This window comes from Ailuropoda melanoleuca, chromosome 2 (assembly GCF_002007445.2).
Source record: "Ailuropoda melanoleuca isolate Jingjing chromosome 2, ASM200744v2, whole genome shotgun sequence".
Taxonomy (NCBI): domain Eukaryota; kingdom Metazoa; phylum Chordata; class Mammalia; order Carnivora; family Ursidae; genus Ailuropoda; species Ailuropoda melanoleuca.
The window spans coordinates 178,636,045-178,653,116 of NC_048219.1; the positions used below are offsets into that span (position 1 = coordinate 178,636,045).

Sequence of the window (17,072 nt, forward strand, 5' to 3'; positions counted from 1 at the left end):
CCCATGCTCCCTCCAGGGGAGGGGAAATATGCTTCCCCGCCCACCCCCACGCTGATGTTGGGCTCATTGATGACTTGCATTGGCCCATGGGCTGTGGGCAGAAGGGACAGTGGGCCACTATTGAGCAGAAGCTTCGAGAGGCCCTGCAAGTTTCAACCAGTGCTCTTGTGCTCCTGTACCTTGCTAGAAAGGTACACCCCAGCAGTCCCTGCCCTTTTTGCCCGGGCCCCAGCATGAGGAGCCACTTGGAGCGGGCTGGAGCCCAGCACAGAGTCAGAAGCTAAGCCGGGCCGAGCCCAGCTGAGCCACGGCCGTCGTGCAGACCCAGCCACGGGAAATAAAGGCCTGCTGCTGTGAGACACTGCAATTCTGGGGCTGCCTGTTACTGCAGCCAAAGCTGACTAATACACCATGTGACAGGAGAGCAAGTCCAGGAGAAGTGCACATCAGGGACCAGTCAAAAGCCTGCCTGAAGGAGAACAAAGGGCAGCTAGAGAGGCTCCTCCAGGCCCTCCGCTGCTGCCCCCCTCCGTGCCAGAGCCATACATCTCCATATGGAGACACACCTGGTTTCTGGCAGCCACCAGCCATGCCTCAGCAGAATAGGAAGGAATTTTGGTGGGGGGGGGGGAACCAAATTAGAATGCTCAAAGTCAAATTCCTCCCCATCCACAGTCCTCTCTTCCACAGTCCTCCAAACCGGGGCAGCTGTCTAGGTGCCATAAAAGGCTGTCTTTAGAGAGGCTCTTGAGCTCAGGCATTGGCTTAGCTAGCAGGGAGAGGCGGCAAGAAGCTTAGACAAGTATCCAAGTGCCAGCATCACTGGTCTCTGGCTGCTGTAATCGGCATGCAACTCTCCAGGCCTCTCTGACTCCTAATGTTAAAGAACCCCAAAGAAATTCACATAACATTCTCCCAGCCAAATTCTAGCTAATAGATGTTTTCCTGCCAAATGGAGCAGTGTCACATATTTGATATAATACACAAATTAAAGCCCAGAGAAGACAACTGTGGAACTGCAGTGCTGTCAGCATGATGGCCTAGGGAATAACCTGAGACTTCCAGGTTAGGATATATGACCATGCTTTGTGTCACTGAGAGAAAACCAGGACCTGGGTCCTTGAATGACCACTCCAGAGTTGAAAACCACAAGCGTTTGTTGGGAAAAACAAAAAGACCAACCCTTTGCCAATCAACCTCACATAATAGAAGAGGAAGGAACATAGATTTGGGGATGGTGTAAGGGAACAGGCAGGAACTAAAGTGGAGAGTTTCCAACTTTTTTTCTAAAACACCGAAGACTTATCTAGAACAGAAACATATGTAAACAGATAAAAGCACCGAAACTCAAGGTGAAGCAAAGGTGGGGACTCAGAGCCTGTCTGCACTGCATGCCATCGCCCGCCCCCAAAACTGGTTCCTGAAGCTGTGTGTGGAACAGCAGGACTACATAGTTTGAAAACCACTAGACTAGAGAAATCTGAGGCATTAGGAGAGGCTCATGGAAAGCCGAAAAAAGGGGGGGCAGGTATCATGATGGCTGTTTCTGGGCATTTTGCTGGGAAGTGAATGGAATTGAAGGTATAGTCATCCCTTGTCATGGCTTGGCAACCATGGAGCACACAACAGAGAAGAGGGCTTCCACTTTCCGTTTGAGGCAGACAGACTGACCAACCGACCTTTCTCAAGTCTTCTTAGAGGCAAGCTTCCTTATCCTTATCTTCAACTGAGCAAGAGCAGATTTGCTTGGGAAAGATTTAGATCTTCCTCCTTTCGCCTGCCTCCTCCCCCCACCCCACTGACCCCTCAAATCTAAGGTGCTGGCTCCTCCCGAGCTTACAGGTCTCACGCCTGTGCTTTGACCTTTCAGAGGGAGGGATCCTGAAAGACTCATCTAGCTCACCAGCATGTGGCTCCCCACTTCCCATAGAGACAAGCCCCCAGACCCACCTATGCACACCACATCCATGAATCCGTACATCCCATAGCAGATCTGGAAGAGGAGGTCTTGGCGCTGCCATTTTGCTGAGGGACTGAAGGTTGACCAGATAAGCCAAGAGATACTGGCGATGAGGAAGAGGGAACCCAAGATGGCGGCTGCAATCTGAACCTTCTCAATGACTGTCAGAGAGATGGCCTGCCACTGCAAAGAAGACAAGGACAGGTTAGCTGTTGCTTGGATGCCCTTACCCCATTTCCATCCCATTCCCATTGCTCTTCCTTCTGTTGCCCCAACCTCTTACCTCGGGTTCAGGATTTAATACAAGTCTTTTCAACTTGGAGTACAATGGCTATCGTTACAAGTTTCTGAGTTTTATGTTGCATTTTAAATATGGAGGAAACTGATAGCACACCAAATGGTCAGAAGTTGTTGTAGGGAGGGGGTTCTGGGCAGCCATGGCTGGGAAGGAAGGCCTTTATAATTGATTATAATATAGAGAAATGAAAAGGAGGAAGTGAAAGTGCAGAGCCAGAGTGGGTGGATTCTAAGGCCCAGAATATTCTTTTCAGAGCCACACTGTTTATTTTCACACTAATAGGGCACAGGCCTTTCTTTTACTTATTTTCTACAACAACACCTGGCATGTCATTTAATATAAATGCTAGAGATTACCAATTCAACAGACAAGGAGGGGACACAGAATGTGGGGGAGAGATAAGAAAAACGGTGTAATTTACTGACTATATATGAGCACTGAGATTACATTTTTTAACAGAAAAAGCACTATGCTAACAGCAGTATTGATGGATGGACTGAAGGCTGGGGAGTGGGTGGGTTTCAACTCTGAAATCCTATGATTCTATGGCTGGCCTCAGTAGCACAGGCCTATATGATTCTGGAGTTGGATTTTAGTTTGGGATTTATTCATGTTCTCACTCAATGAATCTGTATTCTGCTTGGTGCTGGAGATAAAGCAGTAAGCAAAAACATATATGATGTCTGTCCTTATGAAATTTATAGCCTAGGGAACACAGATGATCAAATAATTATTTACAACTACAGTTTATCGGCATAAGCGAGGGAGGCACACAGAACTATGAGAGCCTTTGATAGACAATTCGACTTGTCAGAAGAAGCAATGCTGGAGTTGATTAGGCAAAGAGAGGAGGGAAGAGTGCTCTAGGCACAGGAGAAAGCATGTGCAAAGGTCCTGTGGCAGAAAAAGAAGTATAGTGAGTATGAAAACCTGGAAGAAGACCAGAAAGGGTGGAGCAGAGAGAGAGCAAAAGGGAGTGTGGGGAGAGACAGCTGGGAAAATAAGAAGAGAAGACCTTGAAGAATATGCACAGAATTTTGGCTGTGTCCTAAGAGTAAACAAGACGCTATGCAAAGGTTTTAAGCAGGGAAGTGACAGGATCCCATTTGGAAAGGCAGAGGGCAGGACAACCTTCTGATTGTCAGGATTCGTGTAAAGCCCTGCAGAGAACACCCCCAGCAGGCATTTCAGCCTGAACCCCCAGAAAAATCAGACAACTTTCCATCTGCCAATAGTGAGTCCTTCCTCTGCACTAAATGGCGTGGAGGCAAACACTGAGTCTGGCTCCAGGAGGACTGACCAGCGGCCCCTCAGGAATTATAATCATTGGAATACATTTCACTTGCTGTTCTAGATGTAGGACATCCGCCTTTACATTTAATTGTACAGACAGCATCCCATTACAGGTAATTGGGCCTTTAAATTTTCCACTACTTCCCCCAGCCTGGGGTTACACAAAGCGAGGGAATTTTCCAGAAGATGGCCTGGTCTTACGGACTCCTCTCAAATACTGCAGCACGAGCGCTTTCTCCAGAGCCTGCCTCTCCGTCCGTGAAGAGGGTTCCTGACTGCGCTTTGGGTTTTGACCACTGAGTCATCAACGACCTTCACTTTCTCCTGCCCCAGACATCAACGCCCCCAAATATAGAGACACAGAAAGGTCCCCTTAATCCCTAAAGCCACCCTAATCCCTAGTCGCCCAAGCGAGCTGTAGAACGTCAGCAGACCCCTGGCTGCAGTCTGAAGCACGATGCGGAGGGAACAGGGTGGGTGCTGTAGACAGACTCTCCTCCTGTCTGTCCCATGTGAGCCTCTGCGGGAGGGGTGGGGGCCAGAGCTGCAAAGAGCAAGAGAGAACAAGAGAGCTCTGAAATCTCACAGGGAGGCTGGGGAGGGGAGAAGGGCTCCAGAGACTCTGCTACCCCCAACACAAGGGCTTCATTCCAAACGAGGTTCCGATCTCAGTATTGTGAGACCCCCGCCCCCCCTGCACTGCAGCACAAGGACGGGGCGTTTCCTTCGACCCCAGGAAGGGGCTGTGGGCAAGGAAGGGGTCAGGACCCCGTTCTGGCCGAGCTCCAGTCACCTAGTAGAAGTCAGTAAGTCATAAGGACTGTCAAGTTGCCCTTTCATAAAAATGGACAAATTGGCCCTTCCCACTCCCTAGAGAACTGGGAGGGTTGAATGAAAGAATTCTTCAAGGGGGACAGGCGCCGTAATTTCCACTCTTCAGTATGTTTGAGCAAAAATACAGGGATGCGTGTCCAGGTGGGGCATTCCTTATTTTTTTTTTTTTCAGGTGGGACATCGCTAAGCGCACTGGGCATAGCCGCGCCTGCGCACCGAGGGTCGGAGGAGTCTGACCGAGGTGTGCAAGCCCGCCCCGCCAGGGTGACCGGCGGCAGACTGCGCCGCCACCGTGTCATCTGTAAACTGGGCGGAAGAACGGTGCCCTCCGCACTGGGTTGTCTCCGGTGCGGAGTGAGATAACATATGTGAAGACGACGGAGAGCGACTAGCCCCCGGGAGCACTAAGTGTTCGTTAATGTAACTACAGTTGGGTACAGCCGAGAGGATGCGGAGCAGCCAGGGAGCCCCGAGGCCACCCCGAGATACCTCTCTCGAGGGCTCTTCTGCTAGACACGGAACCTGGCAGAGTAGCACTGAGATAACGTGCCGCGGTGAGCACTGTTTCTCACCCCTTTGTATGGGGCTTGGACCGCGAGGTGAGGGACCCGAGACGTGGGAGAAGCCTCCCCGCTCTGACAGCAGAGGCAGCCCTGGCACCCCAGCCCCGGCTCCCCTTGCTTGCAGGAGGGCCCGCCTGCTCGACCCCGGCTGCAGGTGCTTCCCCTGGGCTGTGGGAGCACGAGCTGCTCCACTGCACCTGTCTCACTCTCCACCGGCCAGAGAAGCCAGGACCCACAGCGGGGACAACCTGGACCACAACCACACAATACAGCCACTAGGCCCAACTACTTCCTTCTTCTGGTGCTATCCGGAAAAGTGCAATGGCATTTACTGAGCACACATCGTGCATTTCCAGGAACAACAGAATCAGAGGGAGTCCCCAGTGCCTCGAAACTCACAGTGAAAGACATGTTAGTCACTTAAATTCATGAATCAGTATTGTCAATACTGCTACATGCTCACTCATACTTAAGAGATCAGAATAACCTTTCTTTTTTTTCCCCCCAGGAAAAAAATTATCCCTAAATGGTTTTTCATTTCATGAGTCAAGGTCCAGTGCCTGTTTATGAGCCAAGGGGGTATTTTGGGGTGGGCCTGTGGATCTGGACTCTGACCCTTTCCCTAGTCTTGAAAGAGCTGAGAAGGGAGTGAATGCACCCCAGAGGGCATAGAATCTGCGGTGTCACGACACCGCGATTTTAAGACACTTCGAGATTTGAAATGAATGACTAAAGATGGGACCAGCTCAGGGAGAGGCACGTCTCCTTCTCAGCCCTTCACAGACATCAGGGTGGCTGAGGTGCTGGGAGTTGTAATGCCTCCTTCCAGAAACGATGGCCCCTGCTGGCCTACAGGCCTGTGCTGGCACTCACACACACACACACACACACACACGCACACACACACACACACACTCATTCCTGGCAGTGCCTCCCGTAAAACTCCACAGTGTCTACACTAGAATGTCTGGACGCTGTAGCTCCAGGCTTCGGGCTGTCCCTGCATGCGAAGACCCCAGCCCCACTCTCGCACCAAGCCACCGCCCTCCTGGGCTGGCAGAAGCCACTGTGCCCCCTCCCCCTGAGAAGGGAGGAGCGAAGCCACAGTGTGGGGCGCAGGTGCGCGGGCTCCTCGGTTATGTGGCCGCTCAGCGGGCGGGCGGACCGTGCGTGTCCGGAGGTGTTTTCAGAAGCAAAGCACTCTCTGTATGTGGGTGCGCCTCGCAGGGAGAGCCCCCGTTGGGTCTGGAGGATTTACGAGGTGGGGCCTGCCAGTAGCACTGGGGGTGAGGGATGTGTGCGGGTAGGGCAGGAGGGTGGGGGAGGTCGGAGTGCAGCCCTGTCCCAATTCGTGGAATCCGTGTGGCAGGCCCCACCCCAGCCCGGCCGCGCTGCCCTTGCCCCTGACGGTAGCCCCCTCTCAGTCCCTCCTTTTCCTTCTTCCTTCCATTCTGTTTCTCACTGCCTCCCTCTCCCATCTCCTCTGCATTTTGCTCTGGTCCCTTGTCACAAGGAGTGTGGGCCATGGACCAGCAGCATCAGCACCACCCAGAGATTGTGAGAAATGCAGAATCTCAGGTCCTGCCCCAGACTCCTGAGTCACCGTGTTAACAGTATTAACAAGATTCCAGGTGAACTGAATGCCCCTTAAAGTCTGGGATGGGGGGCGCCTGGGTGGCACAGCGGTTAAGCGTCTGCCTTCGGCTCAGGGCGTGATCCTGGTGTTATGGGATCGAGCCCCACGTCAGGCTCCTCTGCTGTGAGCCTGCTTCTTCCTCTCCCACTCCCCCTGCTTGTGCTCCCTCTCTCGCTGGCTGTCTCTATCTCTGTCAAATAAATAAATAAAATCTTTAAAAAAAAAAAAAAGTCTGGGATGGGCTGCTGAGTCTCCTCCTCCTTATTTCTTCTTTTCCTTCCCTTAGCTTTCCCTCAGTCTTCCTCTCTCACCTCCCACCCTCTGTCTTTTTTTCCATCCTGCTCTCATCTGTCCTCTGGTCTGTCCCTCTTTCTTTTCTTTTCCTCCCTCCTTTCTTTTCTTTCTGCTTTCATTCATCCATCCATCCACCCATCCATCCATCCATCCACCCATCCATCCATCCATCCAACCACCCATCCATCCACCCACCCATCCATCCACCCCCATCCACCCACCCATCCATCCATCCCTCCATCAGCCTGTCCATCCATCCATCCATCCATCCATCCATCCGCCCATTCGCCCATCCACCCACCCATCCATCCACCCACCCATCCATCCATCCACCCATCCCTCTGCCCATCCATCCGCCCATCTGTCCACCCATCCATCCATCCATGCATCCACCCATCCATCCATCCAACCACCCATCCATCCAGCCACCCATCCATCCCTTAGCTCACTGATCCTGTCTACCATCTAATTCTTCACACATCTTTCCTTCTAAATTTTTCCTGTCTTTGTGCCATCCCTTTTTCTTCTTGCTAAGGCTGAGGAGAAAACACAGGAGCCTTCCTCCCGTCTGCCTGCATGCCACTGCGATCATGCCCACCTAGCCCATCTTGTTCCTTTTCTCCAGGTTGCCCTGGACTCTAAGGGGAAAGCACCCTCCCACCCTGGTCGTACCTGCAGAGGATTTTTTGTGCTTATGGCGATGACGTGGTACTTGTAGTAGCACAGCTCGCAGCTCCAGCAGCCCCGCTCGCTGATCCACTTGATGAGGCAGGGCTGGTGCGTGCACTTGACCGAGCCATCGCAGCGGCACGGGCTCAGCAGCTCCCCCTGCAGGCAGAGAGGCAGAGGGTGGTGAGTTCCTGGTCTGGGGTCTGGTGAATGGGTGGCTGCTGGAGTGATGGTTTGGGTCACCTGGACAGACCACACCATTAGACCAGTCACCGGCTTTGCTGGGAAGCACCAGAATCCACGGGGAACAGGACAGCCAGGCAGCTTCAGAGAACTCAACTAACATTTTGGAGCCTCGGCCACCATCGGGTGCTGCCCAAGTCCTAGGATGCCTGTGAAATGAGTGCATCGATTTTTATGGAAACCCTCTGTCATCCAAAGCCATCTGTCAGTCTGACGGACTTCTCTGTGAAGGGGTCTCAAACTTGGATGCCCTCAGACCCAGACAGACCATCCAAGAGACACAAGGCAGCTAGTAGGGACTGAGGCCAATGTAAAGCCCAGACCCCAAGTTAAAGGGACAGCCACCAGCAGCTCCATCCCCCTAGATGTGGGAATCTGGGTGGCAATTTTTATGTGAGTCTCCCAATAGTGAAATGTCAACAACAAAGGCAGGTCTTCTAAATATATTGTGAGGGTAATTTTGCCCGGGTTTGGAGCTGTGGTCCGGAGGCTTCGTATTCCCCTGCAGGTCAGCACATGGAGACCCAGGTCCCTCTGTGAAGTCTTCTGCCCTGGGTCCCTGAGTGACAAAAGCTTGGCAGGTGGGGGCAGGCCTGAATCTCAGGGATCTAAACAGTGGGATGTGTATCCCTCCAGGAGTGTCCTTGGGGCCTGGCTGGGAGGGGCCGCAAAGCCTCGTCTGGGGCAGGTCTGGAAGCAGGGAGGCTGAGGAACTGGCCCAGTGAGATAGCAGTAGTATTTGAAGCCCCTTGTGAGTGGACCACAGAGATGGGCTCAGCCACCAGAACACCCTGTGACCACATATCGATGATGGTGACTGAAGATAGTGGGCACTGGCTTCCTGCCAGGCCTGACATGGTGGCCCCGAAGTGCCTCTGGGAGCCTCCACAACCCCTTTCCTTTCTCCCCTCCCTTTTCCCTCCCTCCCCCTCTGTGTTGCCTTTCCCCCTCCCAGCTCAGAGCCCATGGTTTCTGCTTGCTAACCCCACCGACTCAAATTCCTCATTTACTTTCCTAGAGACTGTAAGCAGTTGGGCCCACCCCCTCCCCCAGCCTGGGCTCCCTTCCGACCTACTCCAGGGCTCCCTTTCTCCTTACTCCCTATGCCTTCACTTCCCACCCCCAACTCATGTATTGTAGATTCAGCCCTTCCAGCTCTGTCCTGTCAAAGGACCCAGAAGATGGTCCTGAGCCCCACACTGGTGTTTGCAATTTGGCCACTTAAACCGTGTCCCTGCTAAGTTGGAGAGTCCATCATTCAGGAAACCACATCTTGCTCCTAATTTTGGCTAAGCAAGCACAGAAGCACCTGACCTCTAAAGCACATTTAATCATGTTCTTTGCCGTAGGCTGTAGAACCAGCTGTTTCCTGCAAAGACGCACGGAATCATCTTGCCCTTCCAGTTCAACCCCTGGGACTCCAAGACCACACCTTGGCCTGGATGAGGTCGAGAATATTCTTTTGTACCTGGTCTGTCTGTCAAACTGCTTCTCATCTTCACCATGGTTCCAATGCCACCTCCTACAGGGAGTTGCCCCTGACTTCTCCAGGTCGAGCGCCTTGTGCTGAGTGCCTTGGGTGTATCCCTGTTACAGCACTAGGCGCATCCTCATAAGGATCTGAGACCTGTCTGCTTGTCAGAGAAGCCCTGGAAGGTGGGGATGAGGGGTTGTTCACCTTTGGACCCTATCCCCCCCATGCCTAGCCCTACTCCCTGAAGGCTCTCAACAACATCTGTGTTTGAGTAAATGAAAAACTTAATCAAGTTTCTGCTCAGGTTCCCTGCACTGTCCTGAGGAACAGGGGAGATGCCTACTCCATGAGAATGGGAACCAAGTCCAGTCGTGGACCTCCAGACCCCAGCACCTTGCTCAGTGCCCAGCACTCAAAGTATATGCATGCCATGAATGAACTTGGTACCAGAAATGCTCAGAGTGCCCCGCATAACCCTTCCCAGTTCCCTGCACTGCTCCTTCTGTGTTGACAGGCCCCCTTTGCTGTAGCTCCCGCCCTTCCTATGCCCACTGTGGTAGCACGTCCCCCGTTGGTCTCTGGGGTACCACACCGTGACCCCTCACAGGGATGATAGCTTATCCATCTTTGCAACCTTAGCACCCAGTGCGTGCTTGACACAGACCCTCCTTGCAGTGTTGATGGCAAAATGCATTCCTATCTTTTTGATGAACAAGCAGGTTTGCTCTCCTCGGTCATAGCCAGCTCTGGTTCCAGGTGGGCAGCTGTGGCGCCTGGGCGAGTGGAAGAGGCAGGAGATGCCCACGGGGGTTGCTGGGCACCCGCCACAGCCTTCCAGGTCTAAAGGGCCCTTGGTTGCTGTGTAGCTCAGAGTAGTTGCTGTGTAGCTCGGAGAAAGAAATAGGAGGGGTGAGCAGGGAGAGGTGCTGGGGGAGGGGCAAATCCCTCATTATTCATGGCAGCATTTCCTAGGCTCATTAATTCTAACAGGATGAGCCGGGTTTGATTAATCGGGTTGTTAAGCAGCCATGTCAAATTGCCAATGAAGTAAGAGACATTGCTTCCGGTCCCTGGCAACGCCACCAAGTGACAGAGAAGCCTGTACTCCTTGCTTCCAGGCAGCCACCAGGAAACAGGGCAGCAAGGGCTGTTGGCTGGGCCAACTGATAACAAGACCCGGGCTCCCCAGCGTGGCTCTGGATGTAGGGGACCCCGCACCTCCACATACTTATGTGGGGAAGGGGAGGGCATGACCGGGCTTGGTCCCAGTGCCTGGTTGTGCGCCCCAGAGCCCAGATGTGTGCCAGCTTCCCAGGGGCTCCTCGTCCCCCATCCTCCCTCCGCCTGGAACCGGACAACCCAAAAGGCAGAAAAGGAACTCGCTTTGGGTGCTACAAGGATTAGAAAGCAAGGACACCAAAACTGTTGGAAAAGTTTAACTCTGATAAAGGAAGCAATCCAGGATTTTTGCAAAAAAAAAATAGTAAATCTGGAAAGATGGTATTTTAACCTTGGCATTTACATAAGTTTTGTATTTTATGATCTGGTATATTTTTATGTACATTTGGGAGAAGGGCCATAATCTTCTTTATGTTTAAGGCTTCTAGGAGGCCTTAACGGGGACACTTTCCCATCTTTGACCGGTCAGGTCTATGCGTCTTCAAGAGCAGAAGTGGAAATGAGCCAGCTGCCAGACGGATCTGGGTAAACTCTGTGAAGTTGAGCTTTGCAGTCAGCTCTGTTAAAAGCTCAAGTGTCGTCACAGGGAACCGGCAGTGGTAAACCTCGCCGCGCGGAGGGAGACAAGGCTTCAGTGACTGCCTCTAAGCCACTGAGCCGGCCGGTGGCATGGCCGGAATGGGAAGCCTGGTCTTTCCGACACCAGACGCCAAGCTCTCACCATCCCACTGTTCATCCCTCCTGGGCACTCTGTCCCTGCTCTCCCTCCACGCCTCTGCCTGTGTCCTCCACCCCTCAGCCCCTCCGCCCAGTCTCTCATGCCGGCCAGATGCCCACCTGTTTCTTCTCCCGGCACTGCCACTCAGAGTTTGGCCTTTGTACCCTGTGTCTTCCAGGATTTGGGCTGCTCCTGTGGGTCCCCTAGAGCCCGGACATCACAGGTGCACAATAGGGCACATTTGCTGACTGGAGGGGCACCAGGTCTGGCAGAGCATGAGCCCCCCTGCCCAGTCCTGAGGCTCCAGCCCTTGGGCTGGGGCGATTATTACCATCTTTTCTTTTCTTTTTTTTTTTTTGTATTTTGTAATTTTTATTTTATTTATTTATTTTTATTTGTATATTTTTTATTATTACCATCTTGTCCACAGAGCTCAGCAAACGCCACAGATCAAAGGGGCTCATTAAATGCAAAAGGCACAGACACTTCTCAGTGATCTGCTCAGAGCTCTGGGGCCCAGGGAACGGCTAAGGCAAGAAAACTCAGGTCTTCTTGAATCCCCGGGTCCCCAAGGGGCGTGGTATGGGGAAGGGATGAAGCGCATGGTTTTGGGAGATGGACTCCTTAGGTCTGAATGCCTCTTCACGCTCACCAGCTGTGCAAACTTGGGCAAGTCCCTCAACCTCTCTGAGACTTCTTTATCTTTCCATTGCAGTCAACTCTTGCCTTCCACGGGTGGCTGCGAGGATTGAGTGACATCATGCCCACAGGAGTGCTGGAGACAGTGCCCGGCACAAGTAAACCCCCTTGGGCAAGGATCGCAATTCTAACTCACATTTCCACGAGGACTTTAATTTCATAGGTTTTTTTTCCTACTACAGCTCCATTTTATTCGCTACTGGCAAATAAGAAGGAGCCGTGCCTTGGGTAAAAGGTCAACTGAGCCCCTGAGAGAGGTGAGTCTGCCCCTGTAAAGTGGACAAGGGGTCAGAACACAGATCTGCCGACTTGTGGCCCAGGACTGTCCTCTGTGTTACGAGGGGGACGCAGAGAGCACCGGTTGGGGTGGGGGGGGGCTCTCCTGCCCTGGGGATGCTGAACAGAAGAGCACAGGCCTCTTGGAGGGGTTAAGTGGGGTTGTGCTAGAAGCAGGAGGCAGGACAGGTTGATCCACAGCCCTTGGCTGTGGTTGAGCGGATGGGTGGGGAAGAGAACAGGATGGATTCTCCTCACTGCCAACGACACAGCAAGCTGCAGGTGCAAGACTCCAGTGGTTTCTCCATTCACAGATTTCTTTCTGTTTATTTCCAGCGTGCTTCGATTCTTCCCCATCTCAATCTGAAAGGACTTGCTTCTGGAGTCCTTAGGTTACCTGGTTGCCATGGCAGTGGCAGGTAAGCCAAGATTTCCCCTTCCACCCACACGGGCACCGGGCATCCCTGCCACTGAGTAGAAAGAAACAAGTACAGTCTAGAAACACAAAGACTCCAGCCCTGCTGCGGTTTGCAGCTCTGGAAGATCAGAACAAAGGAGACAATAGGAACCCTAGCCTTGGGGTGCAGTTTGGGGGTATCTTACTTTATTGACAGTAATGTAGTGGTAAAGAGCTTGGACTCTAATCTTAGGAAGTCTCGGGTATATCCAGGCTCTTACAATCTGTGTGACCCTGGGAAAGTTGCTTAACCTCTCTGAGCCTCATTCAGTCATTCCTTTATTCATCAAGCATTTGTCTAGTATGTTCCAGGTTCAGTTCTACGTGACAAGGATGCAGCAGTGAATGGAACTGGCCAAAATTCTCTAGTAGAGACAGACAGACCATAAAAAATATAAACAAATAAATGATAAGTACTTAAGATGATATCACGTGCTACAGAGAAAAATGAGCAGGGGAAAGGAAAACAGAATACCAGGAAAGGAGCAGGTTGAAACTTTAATAGGGTGATTATGAAAGGCTTCACCAAATGGGGATGTTTGTGCAAAGACTTGAGGAAGGTCAGGGAACAAGCCATGCACATATCTGGGGGCTGAACATTTCAGTGCAAAGGTCCTGCGGCACAAGCATGCCTGGCATGTTGTAGGGACACGAAAGAGGCTGGTGTGTCTGGGGTAGAGTGAGGGAGGGAAAGGGAGTAGGAGATGAGGTCAGAGATATAATGAGGATGAAGAACGAGGACAAATCAGGAGAGGCTTGTGGCCCATTTTAAGGACTTGGTCCTTACTGTGAATGAGATGGGAAGTTGTGAGAGTTTTGAGGACAGGAGAGTGGTGCAATCTGACCATGTTTGACAGGATCACTTTGGCTGCTGTCTTGAAAACAGACTAGACAGAAGGGCCAAGTAGAAAGACAGGAAGCTGTTGCCGGCATCCGGATGGGTGATGATGGTGTTTTGGACCCGTATGGAAGCAGTGGGAGTTCTGAGAAGTAGTTCCTTTCTAGATATATTTTGAAGATACAGATAACAGGATTTGCTGATGGACTAGATGGGTGCATGAGAGGAAGGAAAACAAGGATGACATGATTTTGACCTGAGCCTTGAGGAAGACAGAGAACAGCTCTCATTTGAGACGGGAAAGATGAGGGAAAAGCAGGTTTTGGAGGGCAGACTGGGATCTCACTTTTGGACAAGTCCACTTTGAGATGCTGTTACATAGGCTTCCGAGACTGCAGTAGATGCTAGTCTGGAGTTAAGGGGAGAGGTCCAGGCTCGAAACATAAATTTGAGAGTCATTGATACACAGATGGTGTTTAAAGCCACACACCTGCGTGAAATCACCAAAGGAGCAGGTGTGGGTAGGGAAGGGGAGGGATACCAGGGCTGCTCCCTGGGGACGTCGCCATGCCGGAGCTTGGGAGACAGGAAAGCAGCAGGAGAAGAGGCTGAGAGCGAGGGTCAATGGGATGAGAAAGGAACACTCCAGTGGTTTCTCCATTCACAGATGTCACGATGTGTGGCACACGTGTGTTCCAACAGCCAAACAAGAAGACAAAGTATTTCAAAAAAAGGGAGCCACCAGCCCTTGTCAAATGCTGCAGATGGGTCAAGTTGGATGAGAACTGAGCATTAACCATGGATCTGGTGAGTTTTCCTTGATTTCTTCGTTGTCTACATAAAATGTGACGCAAAGTCATGGGCTGAGAGTGAAGGGGGGAGGCGGTATTGAAGGTCTGAGAATGGGTATAAAATAGTCATCTGGCGGAGTTGAAGAGTGATGAGACTAGAGAAATAAGGTATGATTGATTGCTGGCAGCACAGAGGGTCCTTTCTATTAGATAAAAGGGCTCATCTATGAGACTGGGGGAGGAGGGTAGTAAGCGAATGGGTTTAGCACCGTGCCTGGCACACGGCAAGCTCTCAGCAAATGCTGGCTCGCGTGTAAGGGGTTGTACGAGGGGTTATAGCAGAGCTCCCTCTCTCTAAGCCCACCTTCTCATCTACTTCAAACACTGATCAGTTTCCTTCCTTCTCTCTTCACCCTTTATGTAACCTTCTCCTATTTATAATGCTAATGTTATAAACATTTCACAATTCTAACAAAATGCTTTCATTGACATTCTACCACCTACTACCTCGGTAACCAAATGAGGCTAATAATTACTTCTGTTTTACAGACACAGAAACCCACTCAAAGACGCTGCTCCTTGCCCAAGAGAAAGGCGAGGAAAGCTCTGAAACCAGTTCTGTCCATCAGGCTAGACCCACAGCATCTCTGCCAGCGCCAGCGTCCGCGTCACCTGCTCGTCTCCTCTTCTCCTGCCCCAGCAGTCTGTTCATCAGAGAGCTGACCTTGCCGGCTCCCCCATGAACACACAAACACAAAGGCAGGAACCCTTTTCCCCTTTGCCCCTCTCCTCAGAAGCCAACTCCAGGCAGTGTTCATTGGGTAGTAACTGATGTGAGAGTGGGGGAGGACAGGCTAACTTCCCCCTCACTTCCTCCTCGCACTCCAACCCTTGGTAGATCCTCCCATCTGACATTGGTTCAGTGAAAATTAAGAGAGAGAGACTTTTGTAAGCAAAGTGATACATAAACGTTTTCTCCGAGAAGCAGTCTAGATTAGTAAGGAAAGTTACAGTCGCCTTATAGAGGCTCCACTGTGAAGACACAGAGGACCTAAAGTCCTAAAATTAGAATTTCCCCTCCAGGGTAGACCCAGAAGCCATGTGTCCTTGGGTGGGGAAGAATGGGCATAAGAGTAGAAAGAATTCGTTGGGATTGTGGTGAAGAATGAGGAGGGAGTGTGGGTAGGAAAAGGGAGGGATACCAAAAAAAGTAGGGACTCTCTAAAGCCCATTCTGGGTAGTGTGAGGATGGGTAGTCGACTTGACAGGGAAAGTAAAGAACTGTTTTGTACCACTCCCTGCACTTCACATCTCTGGGGGTCACCTCACAGCGAGACTCGTCAATAGCACAGCCTTCCAACTTTACAGATGCAACCGAACTGGCCCGTGGTACTGGCCAACGATTTATGTAGCTGGGATCTGGATTGGCGGGCGAGGGCTGGGGAGAAAGGAGACACAACAGGAGCACAGATGGGGCCAGTGCCTTGAAGGAAAAGCTAGAAGTTTCCAGGCATCTTCTTCCTGCAGGAGGCCAATGTATCCCAGTATTAGGATCAAGAGAAATGACCTACCATGAAGACCTCCTTACCAGCAAAGGTTGCGGTAGAAGGATAAACGGGAGCGGGTGTGACCCCTCTGCCCTGGACAATGATAAAGCCAGTGTCGTCCTTATCTACAGAGGCAGGCTGATGCGAAGATGATTTCAGAGATCCCCACGGCCCCAGAATCCACTACTATACACGGACGGGCAACTTTGAATTCTCTGTGTATTTTGTCGGACTGTATGGGCAGCTCTCTGTTTTCTGCCTGTCAGGCCAGTCTTTTCACGCTGTACCCCATCCAGAGCACTTAGCATGCCCCCTTCCCAGCCAGGCCGGGCCAGCTTCTCACTTCTGCTCTTGGTGGCACCAGGGCCAAACCGTGGTTTCTGGAAGCTAACGGTGTGTCAACACTTGCACAAGGAAATCAGGGATTGTGGCAAGATAATTTGATTTTAAAAAGAAAGAACTCTAAGTAGAAAAAAAAAAGATTTAAGACCTTAATGAGCTATAGTTATCTACACTAAATCCAATTAACCACATAATTATTTCTAGTTCTGCTCTCATACCAGCAGCTTACTTTCACACACACACACACACACACACACACACACACACACACATATAATCTGCCTCCCTCTTCATGAAGAAATCTCCACGCTTCCTGTTCATCAGTTCAAAAAAAAAGAATACAGAGACAAGGAAAACAAACACACAGACCTAAACCCAACCCTCCAAACCATGGTTTTTCATTAAATAATGAAATTATTTAAAAATAAATAATGATAAATAATAAAATAATGATAATAAATAAAATAATGATAATTATTTTATTCCTGCAATGTTTTTCCCCTTATAATTTAACTGGTATAAGACAAATGTACCTGTTTCCTCTAACTGCCTCTAAATTTACTCAACTGGTACTAGAAAGAAGAACTTAACCTCACAATAATTGAATTTAAATAACATCCAATTCCATAAAGCCAAGCACGGGCTGCGTGATAAACAAACCACACTGCCCGGGGCCGTCAGAAAGAAAGACGGTCATGTCTTATGCGTATATTCATAGCCATATCTGTATTTCTAATGACCTAAATGTGCAAGATGCTGTCCGTTTGTCTTTCTGTGTAACTCATCCCAGCCATCACCATCGTTACCAAAGAGCTAAAATTAAAGGCTCCTGTGCCCTCAGTCCTCTGCCTGACTCAACAGGAAAATGTAATTTCGATAAACCTCAGCTGGCCAGAATGGGGCTATTTGCATATGGCAGCCATCTGGGCCCGTGTCCAGGGTTCCAGGCCGCCAGGTTGGA

The 17,072-nt window shown here is 51.0% G+C and overlaps 1 protein-coding gene across 1 annotated transcript in view; it reads right to left on the reverse strand.

The window, feature by feature from the left end:
* MARCHF4 (membrane associated ring-CH-type finger 4) overlaps nucleotides 1-17,072 on the reverse strand; it is a 107,047-nt gene that overhangs the window by 18,793 nt on the left and 71,182 nt on the right. Inside the window, exons 2-3 of the mRNA XM_002913678.3 lie at nucleotides 7,551-7,706; nucleotides 1,951-2,143 (exon numbers count right to left, since the gene is read on the reverse strand). Coding sequence (XP_002913724.1) covers nucleotides 1,951-2,143; nucleotides 7,551-7,706 — 349 coding nt within the window. The remainder of the gene's footprint in view (nucleotides 1-1,950; nucleotides 2,144-7,550; nucleotides 7,707-17,072) is intronic.